Source organism: Varanus komodoensis, unplaced genomic scaffold (assembly GCF_004798865.1).
Source record: "Varanus komodoensis strain SLA01 unplaced genomic scaffold, ASM479886v1 scaffold83, whole genome shotgun sequence".
In the NCBI taxonomy this organism is placed as follows: Eukaryota; Metazoa; Chordata; class Lepidosauria; order Squamata; family Varanidae; genus Varanus; species Varanus komodoensis.
Genome location: NW_025336520.1, coordinates 2,119,797 through 2,132,419, shown reverse-complemented (window position 1 = coordinate 2,132,419; position 12,623 = coordinate 2,119,797). Strand labels below are relative to the sequence as shown.

General features: G+C 48.5%; 2 protein-coding genes across 6 annotated transcripts in view; one reads left to right on the top strand and one right to left on the bottom strand.

The window, feature by feature from the left end:
- Positions 1 to 6,312, top strand: part of BCO2 (beta-carotene oxygenase 2) — a 54,983-nt gene extending 48,671 nt beyond the window's left edge. For 3 of the 4 annotated variants that reach the window (XM_044456396.1, XM_044456394.1, XM_044456397.1), the window contains 4 exons: positions 2,175 to 2,312; positions 3,844 to 4,026; positions 4,139 to 4,249; positions 4,637 to 5,309. In XM_044456396.1, coding sequence (XP_044312331.1) covers positions 2,175 to 2,312; positions 3,844 to 4,026; positions 4,139 to 4,249; positions 4,637 to 4,750 — 546 coding nt within the window. In that variant the 3' untranslated portion in view covers positions 4,751 to 5,309. Of the gene's footprint in view, positions 1 to 2,174; positions 2,313 to 3,843; positions 4,027 to 4,138; positions 4,250 to 4,636; positions 5,310 to 5,512 lie in introns of those variants that run through there. The other variant, XM_044456395.1, reaches the window with a different exon arrangement.
- On the bottom strand, positions 6,217 to 12,569 carry LOC123036887 (6-pyruvoyl tetrahydrobiopterin synthase-like). Of its 2 annotated transcripts, none has more exons than XM_044456404.1 (6): positions 11,124 to 12,569; positions 9,761 to 9,834; positions 8,988 to 9,010; positions 8,178 to 8,234; positions 7,039 to 7,109; positions 6,217 to 6,817 (listed from the first exon to the last, which is right to left on the bottom strand). In XM_044456404.1, the coding sequence occupies exons 1-6, from the start codon at positions 11,225 to 11,227 to the stop codon at positions 6,634 to 6,636; spliced, it is 513 nt and encodes a 170-aa protein (XP_044312339.1). In that variant the 5' UTR covers positions 11,228 to 12,569; the 3' UTR covers positions 6,217 to 6,633. The 2 variants fall into 2 exon arrangements, with proteins under 2 accessions (XP_044312339.1, XP_044312340.1); XM_044456405.1 differs by having other exon boundaries at positions 9,761 to 9,831.
- Between the last annotated feature and the right edge of the window lie 54 nt (positions 12,570 to 12,623).

Below are 12,623 nucleotides of genomic sequence, written 5' to 3'. Positions count from 1 at the left end.
AAAGAGGGCCTGTGTTCAAGGGCACGCAGGGAAATGGGCAGGAGTGTAGCGTAAGGGCTGGGGTCTCCACTGCGGTGCCTGCGAAAATCAGGGCGGGCACAGACACCTCCCTTGGGGCCCACCAGGCCCCTGCTCCTCCTCATTTTAATTCTATTCCTTATGAAGCACTGAAACTTTAATTTTAAAAAATGCAAGGAGACTGGGAACACTGCAAAGAAAGGTGCTGCCCTCTTGACTTAGATCTTCACTTAGATTCAAAAGAGCATTGGTATGTTTTCGGGCTCATCTCTGTCTCCATGTCTTTTACGGTTGCTACTTTATGACTAGGAAAGCTCCCCCACGCCCCATTTCATTATTTATTTATTTATTTAAAAAGGATGCAGGTGGCGCAGTGGTTTAATCCGCTGTGCTGCTGGGCTGGTTGATCCAAAGGTTGCCTGTTCGAGTTTGCACAACGGGGTGTGCTCCCGTTGCTCCGTCCCAGCTCCTGCCAACCTTGCAGTTCGAAAGCGTGCAAATGGAAGCAGGTAAAAAGGTGCCACTTCGGTGGGCAGGTAACCACGTTCCGTGCACTTTGGTGTTTAGTCATGCTGGCCACACGACCACGGAGACTATTTAAAACTTTTATATGCCGTCTGCTACCGTGGTCTCAGGCCAGTCTTACAATAAGACTGAGTGGAGTATAGCATCCAAACTGATTTTCTATACAACAAACCCCCACATTAAAATCACCGTCGAGCCTTAAAATAATGAGAAAATAAAAAGGTTTTGGCCTGGCGCTGAAAGGAATAAAGCCCGGCCATTGTGTAAGAGCGCTCACAATACTCTCTCCCAATGCCCCCCGTGCCTCCGACTCAAAGTTCTCTCTGGGGTAGATGGCTGACATCTGCTGCTGTGAAGCACAAGATCTGGCTTGTTCAATAACTGGAACACCAGAGAATTTAGGCTGCCGTCATCTGGCGTAAACCGACTTGAGCTCAGTGTAGACACATGTGGGAGTGTGTTGTAGACTGCAGAGGCAGCATCTGTGTGCGGCTTCTCCGCTGGATTGTCCGGAGTATGGGGTAAGCAGGAGCAGTGGCGCGTGGGTGACCCCTCGCTTGCCCTCACTTGTTCACTCAGGGCTAGAAATAGAACCTAAACTGGGGACTACAAAATGACGGTGTACTTGGGGTTTTCCCCTCCTTCCGGTGTGTCTGACGACAACTGCAGCCTCACTGAGCATTTTGGGCATAAGTGCTGCCATGCGGTCCATTTTATGCCCAGAGAATGTGTTGCACTGTGCTTGCGGGCATCTGGAAACTTTTTTTTTTTTTTGGTAATAAGTTTTTATTAAAATTTTAAACTAACACTAAAAACATCAATAATCAAATACATCAGACGTACTGGGTCAGCCCCCCTCTCATATTGTTTAACATTCCATAGTCATATTTAAATTAATTTATAATAGCTTAAAGACTTATTTAAATCTAAACCAAGTCCCGTTTCTCTAGCCAATAATAAAAAGAGTCCCAAGTTTGATAGAAGTCAGTATCTTCTTTCTCCTTCAGTGATAAAGTCAATCTATTCATTTCTGCACAGTCCAGAATCTTTTTTAAAATCAGTTCATCGGTGGGTAATTCCTCTTTTCCAGTGTTGAGCAAATACAATCCTCACCGTGGTTACATGCGACATCAAATACACTTCTTGTTTGCTACTGTCTTCCGGTATGAAGGCATCTGGAAGCTTTACGGTACAATCCCATGAGCTGTTTACAACAATTTAAAATCAGAAGCTCACACATCAAACAGAGCACTAAATAAAACACACTCACACAGTGATTGCAACTGGCACCATTAGTGGAATTTATATTGCAGGTTTGTGGTTGTTTACTCAGAAGCAAGTCTCGCTATGTTTAATAGGGCTCACTCCCAAGTAGGTACACATAGGATTCAGAGTTAAACTCTTCTATTTTCTACGGCTTCTCTTCCATTCTGCTTTTCCATTATGGAAGGAAGTTTGGAAAGCTCCAGTTTAGGACAAGGAGAGTTATTTTGAATGGGAAGGAGCCTTGGCTTGGAAGCAGAGAAATTATACTTCTCTCTTGAATAGTTAGTTCTTGCTCCCCTTCTCTGCACCACAGTGGCAGAATACACAATTCTTGTGTTTGTGATAACGTCCTATCTTTTTGGCAGGTCTATAATTCCGTACCAACAGCATTCCCAAGGCGCTTCGTTCTGCCCATCAACGTGAGTCCCAAGACTCCCACGGGACAGAATCTCAACCCCTTGTCCTACACATCTGCAAGAGCTGTGAAAGAGGCCGATGGGAAGGTACATGTGTGCCCAGCTGGCTGTTTAGGGGCTGCTACATTGATCTTATGCTTGGCATTTCCTCACTGGGCTGATCCAACTTTGAACTTTTCTACACGAGGCTGAACAGTTGTATCCACATCCAGTTTTGTCCTGGGACTTCAGAACACACAGAGCTGTTCCTGTCCTGTTTTTCCACCCTGTAACTTCTCCATGGTGCTGCGCTAGAGTGCAATAGCGCAATGCACAAGTGGGAAATCACCTTTACTTTCTCTTTCAGAAGTAAGACCTCCTTTTTAAACAAGTGGGAAAGTGCTCTTGGAAAGGACAAGTGAAAGTGAAGGATTATATCATCATTTAAAGAACCTGTCGACAACTGGATTGAATCCGGGGTGCCTAGAAATGCCTCAGAGCTCGCTAGGGGTGCCTTCCCCACCAAAACAGCATGCATCCCTTGAAGCGAGCACAGGCACCGCTTTCCTGGCGCACACACCAGAAGCCAGCCAGACTCTTCCATAAATTCAGATGGGTGGCTTGCAGGCATCACACAGAACGTAGCTTGCCTCCATATGTGGCAGCTGAGATGCATTTCAGAGACTCCATCTACCCTGGCGAAAGTCCCGCTACCAAGGAGCTTCGCCTTGCTACGATTTTAAGTCAACACAGTGCAGGGCTGGGCAACTAGACTGAGGTGGGGCCCCAGGGTTGATTTCTCGAGGCGACGCGACGTGGGCAGGCACAGCCAGCAGCGGAAGGGCGAAGACGAAAGTGGGCCCAGGGATGGCCAGGGCCACCTATTTTCTATTTGCCATTCACTGTTTCCTCTCCCTGCCACTCCCTTGTTTCTTGCTCTCAGCCGTCACTTATCTCTCTTCCTGCCCTTCCCTTCCTGCCCAAAGGTGAGCACAGCAAGGAGCCCGAGGGGCCGAAAAGGTAAAACCATGACAGAGAGGTGGGCACCAAAGACCATCTCTGTACATCCCACGCAGGAAAGAGGTGTTCCTGTTGTACATGCAGCCAGCGGTCTCTGCTGCTACGCACGGAAACTGGTCCTCTGAGCTTTATTGCCATGCGGGGAGGGACTTTTGGGAGGAGCGGCTGGCATACAGTTCTCTGCCACCCCACAACGCCCCCCCCCCCCCGACACACACAAGTGGCAACGAGGCTTGCTTGCAGGAAGAGGACTTTTCCTCTGCCTAATTGGCAAGAACGGGCTGAGGAAGGGAGGTGTCACGCCGGACTTCGTTTAACAATAACCACAACAGAATGATGTTTTCCATATACATTTGCTGTTGAATGGACTTCTGTGCAAAAAGACTGAACCCAATTCAGTTCTGGTTCTGAAAAATAATCCGCAGACTTAGAATTTGCTGAGCGCGCCCTGTTCCTTAATTCTAAGTGCATTGCTTTTGTGCTCGCTCCTACTTGGTCGATTCTGAGGCCATCCTCTAAGTCTCCCATCCCTGGAGATGCAAACATGGGCTGAACAGACTCATGGCCCCTCTCGTAAGACAACTTCCAGTGTGCAGTAATACGCCGATTCCTTTTCTAGATCTGGTGCACCCATGAAAGTCTCCATGGCGAAAACCTCAAGGAAGCGGGGGGAATAGAATTTCCCCAGATTAACTATGCTCTTTGCAATGGGAAGAAATACCGTTTCTTCTACGGCTGTGGCTTCGGACATATGGTTGGCGACTCCTTGATCAAGACTGATGTAAAGACCAAAGAGATAAAGGTGAAAACCTGCGGCTTCTCTGTACCATAACCTCTGTTATGGCAGTGTTGGGAGTGGGGAATCCAGCCCTAAAAGCCAAAATCAAGCACTTTGCCTTGTTTCTGCTAACTAGATTTGGCAAGAAGATGGCATGTATCCTTCTGAACCAGTGTTTGTGCCGGAACCGAACTCTGCTGCAGAAGACGGCGGCGTCCTTCTGTCAATAGTGCTCACACCGAAGCAGGTAATGTACTCTCACTAGCTGTGGAAATGGTCACCCTTTGAGGATTCCCGAAACCCAGTTTCGTCATGCCCTCTAGTGAAGAGTGACATGCACAGCAGGGTATTGCGTCTGTTTCCGCTCTCCAGCCGCAATGGGCAACTTGTGGCCTTCCTTGTTGAACCACAGTTCCCATCAGCCCTCACCACTGGCTGTGCTGCCTAAGGCTGATGGAGGTTGGCGTCCAACAACATCTGGAGCACCGTAAGTCGTCCAACCCTGTTCTGTAGCTTTCACGGTCCCATGTCCGTTGTCCTAATCAATGATGTAGAAGAGTGTGGTAAGGGGACGTTTTCAGATGGAAGTACGGCTGCACTTGAGTATTGCTGCTAGACTTTGTTCTTGTTTCAGAATCAAGGCAGTTTCTTGCTCATCCTGGATGCTGAGAGTTTCACTGAACTGGGTCGGGCAGAAGTTCCTGTACAAATGCCGTACGGTTTCCATGGCATCTTTGTCCCACATTAACCAAGAAACTGTTAGTGAAGGACCACCAGTCGATGCTCTGTGCGTAACACTTCCCCTTTGTGACCTTGGACGAATCACTCCATCTTAACACCACAGCGATGCTGTGAGGAAGAATATATGTGATGGAGAACACATGCATATATTGCCCGTTTATATAAATGCTGGGGAGGGTGTTGAAGGAGGCACCTGAAGATTATAAAATGTAAAGTTATTTTGGGGACAAATGTAATCTTTTATGATTTACCTTTGGGTTAATTATCTGTACAGTGTTTCAATTATATAAATACAGTTAAAAGCCTTTGGGCATTTCCTAAAGTTTTAGAAATTTTCACAGTAAAAACAAACACCCTTTAAAATGGTTTGCACTTTTTGTGAAGAGGTTGGGGAAAAACAGAACACTCGCCACATTTTCACTTCAACTTTTCTGGTAGTCGGTTCCATTTTATGACCCCATTTTTAAGCCAGTCTTTAAATTAGTACTAAAATACTTTCCTGTATATATTTAGTGAAAGGGTAACACTAATTGTGTTAAAAATAAAATAACAACAATAACAACTGCCCACTGTCTTCCTGGTTACCGTCATCTGAGCAGTGTGCACACATGCTAAACTGTTCTCATCCAAAACAAACCTCACACACACCTCTCCCTCTTCCGCTCTTACATTCACAAGCAATGAGCAGGTAGTCCTGCTTAAATTAATATGTGCTTATTCAGTTATTGATTTTTTAAAAAAATGTTTGCTTGGATTTTATCTTTAATAGCTACTCATATGAATGAATCATAGCAGAAGATAAAAACAGGAATTGTGCAATGCACCAGAGTGTATGGAAGGCCAATTACGATTCTGCTTGTCGCTTGCCCTGGAAGAGCCATTATTCGTACTGCTAGGACAGGTCATCTGGATTTAGCACAGATGTGAAGGTCAGCTGGGGAGGTCCTAGGAAGGACAAGCAACAGACTATGTTGGCAGCTGTAGTTCTTCCATCTCCTTCATGACAAGCCGCACATACTGGCTTTCCCTCTTCTACCCAACCTTAAAAGCAGAGGTGTCCCTCCATCCTCGCTTGCATCCGATGGCGCTCTTCTCAATGCACAGAAGGCTGCCTTCGGTATTCTGGCACACTGGAAAGTTGTGCTGAGTCCGGTTCCCTTCTTCTTGTTGCTCCATTCAGTCTCTTGCTCATCACCAAGGTATCTCCATGCTGAGAAACCAGAGTCGACCTTCTCCTTGACTTTGCTACTGCTCCCATCAACCATATTGTTGTGGCAACAAGAAACATTTTCAGCAAAAGTACACTACTCCCCGAGTTGGCTCCCAGTCTGGGGAAGGGCCCTGGGCAAGATGCGCCTCCGTGGGCTCCCTCCTCTACAAGGCCCAACTTGGGAATGCCCTCTTTCCACGGAGATATCCCAAAAGGACTAATGAATATTTTCGCCTTGGAACAGTCTTAGAAACAAGCACACAAAGGTTTCCTATGCCTTTTTTATTGTCTCTCTGCCCAAGATATACTTGTCTCGTGCCAGCCATTTGTGACTTAAAATAAAACAACACCAAAGCACATGATTTTGTTAATGTTTCCTTGCTTGGTTTCCCGGGGGCTATTTTTACACAGCTCAGGAGGCCAGGTGACCAGTTGTGCACAAGATGCTGCAGCTGCAGCAGCAAATGAGACCAATTCCTATCCATTCGAGCAGGCTTGCACCACCGGTCCCTTACCCAGCTCCGCTGTACGCGCCTCTTGCCGTCTTGAAAAGCAAGGCCAGAAAATAGTGTCTTCCGTGTGAATGCAGCCCTGAATCTTCCCCACATTCACCGTTTCCAGAAGGCTGCTCAGGCTGGGCACGGGACAGGGCGGTTGTGGCTGATGGTGAGCGGGTTTTGTTAAGACAGGCCTTCATTCAGGAGTGCAGAGCCACCTGCCATGAACGCCGATGGGGCTGGCGACTCCCCTCGGTAGACGACACTGCTCTCATCCGTGTCGTAGAGTTTTATTTTATACAGCGCTTTCACCGGCAAGTGCTTCTGCAGGTTCTCCCAGATAAACACGGCAAGGTTCTCAGTTGTACTGGAGATTGACAAGGATGGTAGCAGTTCATTAGGCTTGTTGAATCTTTTTAAATATGCACTTTTGATGATTACAAGAGAGCATGGTGGGTCTGTTTTAATGAACGGAACTGCAAGTCAGTCTTGCAGCTCAATAGTAAAAATATTACTATCTTAGGGCAAGTGACTAGTAAAACTGATTTAACCCACATAAATGAGGCCCCCACAGTCACCTGGTCTTACCTTACAACATTGGCAAAATACGGGACATCTTCATCCAGGTCCTTTTTGTCAAGGGGCTTTGTGATTACTTCCTGGACAGGAGCAGAGAGGTATACTGGATAAGCTGTATTCGAAATTACTGAGTGAGTAGCAATGGAGTTTAACTGTGACAAAAACTCTTCAAAGGTGCACTAAAGGAATTAGAATTCTGTACCTCCAGCAGCCAAAACTTATGCCAAGAATAGCTTGATTCTTCAAGCTGATTAAAACTATGTAAAGGTGCAAATATCTGGTGGGAGCAGGCATGCCTTGCTTCTTTGATTTTTACTAAGTGGCACAGAACAATGTTGAATATTGAGGATTTAGCCACAGCATATAGCCACAGTATATTCCCTCCTTCTTCTGCTCTGACTCCAGAGATTTCACCAAACAGTTTCAAGTCTGCATTCAAGGAACAGAAATGTGCCTTTTTATTTTAAAATTTAAGAAAGCAAGAGTCTTAGGATGTCAGTCTGGTTCAGTGCCAAATAATGAACTGACGGAATACACTATTCCGGAATACAGATCTACCTATTAGAAGGGTTTTGCCCAGCCACACACTCCATGGTGTTTTTTAAGCAATTTATTTTGAATGACCTGTTTTCATTTTGGGTATCTTCTCTTCCTGGAAAAACAGGGTGCTTATAATCGTTTGAAGGCTTTCAATATACAGTGTATCGGCGTTAACTTACAGCATCTGATGGCTGTAAGACACTCCCTGCCAGAGGAATTATGCCTCTGAACACGAGTCACTGAGCAAGAAGAGTGGAGCAGGGCCACTTGTTCTCCCTTGGGTTTCCCATTTGGGCATCCGGCTGGTCACTCCGGAAAAGCAGATGCTGGACAAAGCAAGCCTTTGGTCCAATCCAGAAGGGCACTTGCATTCCTATTCTGTACTGATGTTTCCTTCCCATCTGATCTCCCCACAGCGGAGAAGCATTGCAACGCTGCCTAAAATTGCAGAGGCTTAAGTTTGCATTTCAGGCTTGGTGGATCAGGATTTACAAGTCCGCGCAGAGCCGTGCAGCTGCCAATCTCCTCTCCGAAGCAACACCGAATGGGCCAGAGGACCACCTCCCTCACGCCTGCAGTTTTATTCCATGCTGCCTCCCATGCCTTACCTTCATGCATGCCTTCAAATCGGTCAGGTTTATCACCATCCCAGAAATGGGATTAATCTGAAAGGAAGACCAGTGAGCATCTCAGCAATCTGTGGACGGATTATTTAGGAGAACGGACATCGCACTTGGGATTCTAGATGGCGTCAGGGAAGAATGGCTGCGGGTGACAAGCGCTAAAATCAAGCGAGCTCGGGAATGTCTGGAGACTGAGGGGGTCCCGCTGCATGCGGTGATCCCACCAAGTGTTCCCCCATTTCTTTCCCAGGTCTGGTTTGTAAGAGCCCCAGCACCACTCGGAACATCTAAGAGGATGCGATGGTGGTGGAAGAATCAGCTTTCTTCGCCACCTTCACTGCCACGGCATAGGCTCGATAATGAGCTCTAAGCCACGTTTGGTCAGATCCATCATGAGTTGTCCTCCATCTGTGTGCCAGGCCATCTTCCTGCCTGCTTCATCGACCTCAGCGCCAGGGTGCACCATGGGGCTGTTTGGGCTCCACACAGGGGAAGAGGACGCTTGGGTACCACTGTGTCAACCGCCAGGGCCCTCTCCATACTCTCTCCACCCATCAAGCAAGCACAATGGGAAACAGGAGAAGAATAGCTTCTGGTAACAATGGCAGTGAACTGGCATCCTCACTAAGGGATGGGGCCCATTGATAGTGTCTCGTCCAACACTCCAGTTGGCTCCAGTTCCATACGTTTCACGAGCGGTTCATAACAAGGAGCCTAAAAGACTCATCCCAGAGCCAAATGCCCCCAAGCCTCTCCCACTCACACCAGCCACCCACCAGCCATTGCTTCACTTACTTCTCCGTGGACCGACACCACAACTAGAAGGAAGGAGGAGAGAAGAACAGGTCACACAAGACCACACTTGCTTGGTCTTGTCTGTGAGTATGGGAATGGGGCGGGGTTGCAGTCTTAAGGCAGACCTATGAAAATATGGACTTCAGCAAGAGCTGGGTCAGGCAAGCGGGCAGAATGCAGATGCGCCCTTGCTAAGAGCCCAGCACCCGGATGGGAGAACAGGTGCGATGGTGGCGGGAATACTCATCCAGGTTTCACCTCCAGGGATCCCTCTAAATTGGGACTTCCCCTCTCCTGTTGATTTCTGCTTAAGGTTTCCTTCCATGCACCTTGCTTCTGAATTGAGCACTATCTGCTACTCTGGCCCATCTTTTTCCATCTTGCCTGAATGTGCAGGCTCCAGCTTCTCTCTGTTAATCCAGCCCAGCCTTGTTGTTCCCCTTCTCTACCTCCAGAGACCCAACCCAAGGCATCTGATGTTTCCTGTTCAGGGCTTCCCCACTGATCTCCAAACCCCCGTTTGTGTGACTCTACCCTGGGGCATCTAAGGGCTTTCTGATCTCCACAGGGACTTGCTGGAACTTCAGCACATCAGACTGGGATCTGCAGCTCGTGCAGCCCTCCATCTGCACTGCAGAGGGTGAGGACAGCAGAGCTACTGGCAGTTAGAACAACAGAGAGAGAAAATTCAGGTACGTGTTCTTGATACCTTTTCAGCTCGGGGGTATCGAAAGAAAGCAGAGCAGGGCATATGAGGCCGCCCACTTCCTCACCTTTGTAATTGTGCCCATGCCTCTGATTACTTTGCTGAAACAGCTTCTTATTCTCTGCATCACTCAGTGACCTGCTGGGGAAAACAAAACAAAACGCAGGGTTGTGAATGTGCACAACAGGACAAACAACTCCGCTAACCATGCTGTTTGTCGTCTTGGTTTCCTTGGTTAATTTGCTGCAACAAGTGCAAACAGAATTCCCTTTTTCTGGAGGGGTCCCAACCTGGTGGTGCAGCCAAGCGGATGCTTCAGCACCTGGCACCAGCGGTTCCTATGAAGACAACAGACATCCACGCTAGTGGCCTTTTGGCTGCTCGACCAGGCCATCTAGAGCCGGACTCTCTAGGAATGCTTGCTACGGATTTGGAAGCGGCTCTTGATATCCACGGAAAGAAACTTTCCGCTTGCCTTCAAGCCAAGCAGACTCTCCCTGCACTTAAAAAAAACTACAACCAGTGGGTGTAAATTGCAGGGGAGCAGATTCTGACTGGAGCAGCATTTTCTTAACAATGAGAGCAGGGGAACAGAATCTAGACTCTAGAGGCAGTGAGTTCAGTGGGGGGGGGGGGGGGAACGACCTGCCATGCGGAGCTTGCATTGATCAGAAGGTCACACTAAATGATCTTTGATTTTTGATATTCTAAAAATCAACTTTGCAGCAATTTGATGGCAAAGGAAAGCGGCGAGTGCAGGACATCTTGAGGAGAAAAGAGTCATTCTCAAATGATGAAACTCGGCAGAGAGAGTACAGAGCCTCTCCCACCCACCTTCCATTTTCTTTCCTTCTCTTGTCTCACCCTCTGTTGCAACACAGAGTGCAAATTCCCCGGGACAAAGGACGTTCTTCTTTGCCTATCCTGCTCTGCCGACTGCCATATCCATCGATGGCAAAGAGTAACATCATCAGTAACAACCGCCGAGGGAGCAAGCCCTTCAGCTAATGCTGCTTTCCTTTTTGCTGCCTCAATCCAGCCCAATACTATTTCCAGTTTTTACATGCTGGCATCGAATGTTAGACACACCAGCCTCCAAATGCTCGTTTTCCTCCTGCCTTGGCCTCAGCATTTCAGCCGCTCTGTTCCAGTGCTCCAGAGAGATCCTGTCAACTGTCAGAAACCACTTAGTGTGGAAAACCTGGCATGTCACGGTGGTTAGATGGTTCATCTAGGACCAGGGAGGCCGGGTTACCATTCTCCGCTCAGCTGTGCTGCTCCCTGGATAACCTTTGGTCTGTCACCCAACTTCAGTCAAACCGCCTTCACGGGACTGCCAGATAATGCATGCCATTGTGAGCTTCTGAGAAGAAAGACAGGGTATAAATGGCACATGTAAATAAAGCAATACAGAGTAAAGAGTAAGTTACCAGGCCAGCCTGTGGGAAGCACTAAATGTCTCTATCCTGGAGAAGGTAGCTGTCCCCAGCAGGGAGGTCACCAGGCGAGGTTCTGAAGTCCCGGAGATCTGCATTGCCCCAGTGAAGCCGAGCTTTGGTTGGAGGGCAGGGAGATGCTCGTAATGACAGCGGGAGAGGCTCCTATTTCAAGAGCGGCTGGCCATCATGTGATCAAGCCAAGAAGGATCATGTGTGCTCGAGCCTGAATGGCAAGACCACGGGATGGAGAGAGGAACTAATCGATTCACTTTCGAGGACCATAGCTTGGTGTTCAAGCACATGCTCTCACTGCTGAAGGTCGGGGACGGGAGCATGCAGAGTGCAATTCCCATCAGCCCAAGCCACCACGGCCAACAGTGAGAGGTGATGGGAGGGTGCAGTTTGAGAGCATTTGAGAAAGGGTCAAGCATGATCTCAGGTAAAAGCTCTCAGGTAAAAGCTGGGCTGGGGAAGAGCTCTCCCTTTGCAAACAGAACCCCAACCAGCTGCTGCTGAAAGCAAACGCAGGATTAGGACCGTGCAAACAGGAACATGCGATCAGATACACTCTTGATGCTCAGACTGGAAATGGTGCACAGAGTGCAGTTCTGGGCTCACCGTCTATCAGACATTGACAGAGGTGCTCCACCTGGATGGTGAGTGGTCTGGAAACCAAGTCACGGGAGGAATGCTTGAAAGAGCTGGGTCTATATTTAGTCTGGAGTGGAGAAAAAGATTTTGCGGGTCTCACGGAAGGTGTCCTCAAGTCCCTGAAGAAGGAGCCAGCTTTCACATTTATTCCCCTTTCCTAGGAACTGTAATTCTTCCATAGGCAAACTGGAAGAGCATCTCAGAATTTCGGGTGAGAAAACTGACAATTCAACGGGTATAACACCGACAGAGATGTGGACCTGACTGCACAGAGATGGGTGGAAGGATTATGCGGCTGCAAGTCTCCCAGCCCCAAAGTCCCAAGTGGGAAGTGTCTCCCAGCAGCTCGAGCACATAGCCACATGGCCTCTGACCCTGGGAGGAGCCTAGAGCCATCAAGGTGAGCAGCCACGGGCGGCCTTCTCCTTTGCGGACCTGCACAGTTCCTTAGACTGGCAGCCATGGGTACTTCTCCTGGCAGCAAATTGCTTACTTTAGGTACACCTTATGGGAAGAAGCGTACTTCCTTTTCTCTCTCCTGGATCTCCCTCCAATCAACTTCTCGGGATGATTTCTGTACCGCTGAGCAGCTTGAAGCTTCCTGGGTGGTTCATGACAGTTCACAGCGGTGCATAAACCTGGCCGCTTCCTCCACATCGCGTGTAACTGCATGCGCTCTTATTCGGCAGTTTTGCAAGCTGCCCGGCTCTGAGGCTGCCCTCGTCCTCCCAAGGGAGAAGCGCCAAGCCTTTGGCCGCCCTCTTCCGCCCCTTCTCCATTTCAGCAGCATCCCTTTCCCGGCCGCGCCGTGCACCGCATTCCACGCGCGGTCGCGCCGCA

Bases quoted from the DNA above. Each gene is read 5' to 3' on its own strand.
- LOC123036887 (XM_044456404.1), bottom strand. From the start codon at position 11,227: ATGCAGATCTCCGGGACTTCAGAACCTCGCCTGGTGACCTCCCTGCTG. The intron at 9,835-11,123 runs GTAACTTACTCT...TGTTTTCCCCAG, and splicing joins GCTTCCCACAGGCTGGCCTG to CAGGTCACTGAGTGATGCAG. The intron at 7,110-8,177 runs GTAAGGCATGGG...GCTCCTGTCCAG, and splicing joins ATTTGAAGGCATGCATGAAG to GAAGTAATCACAAAGCCCCT.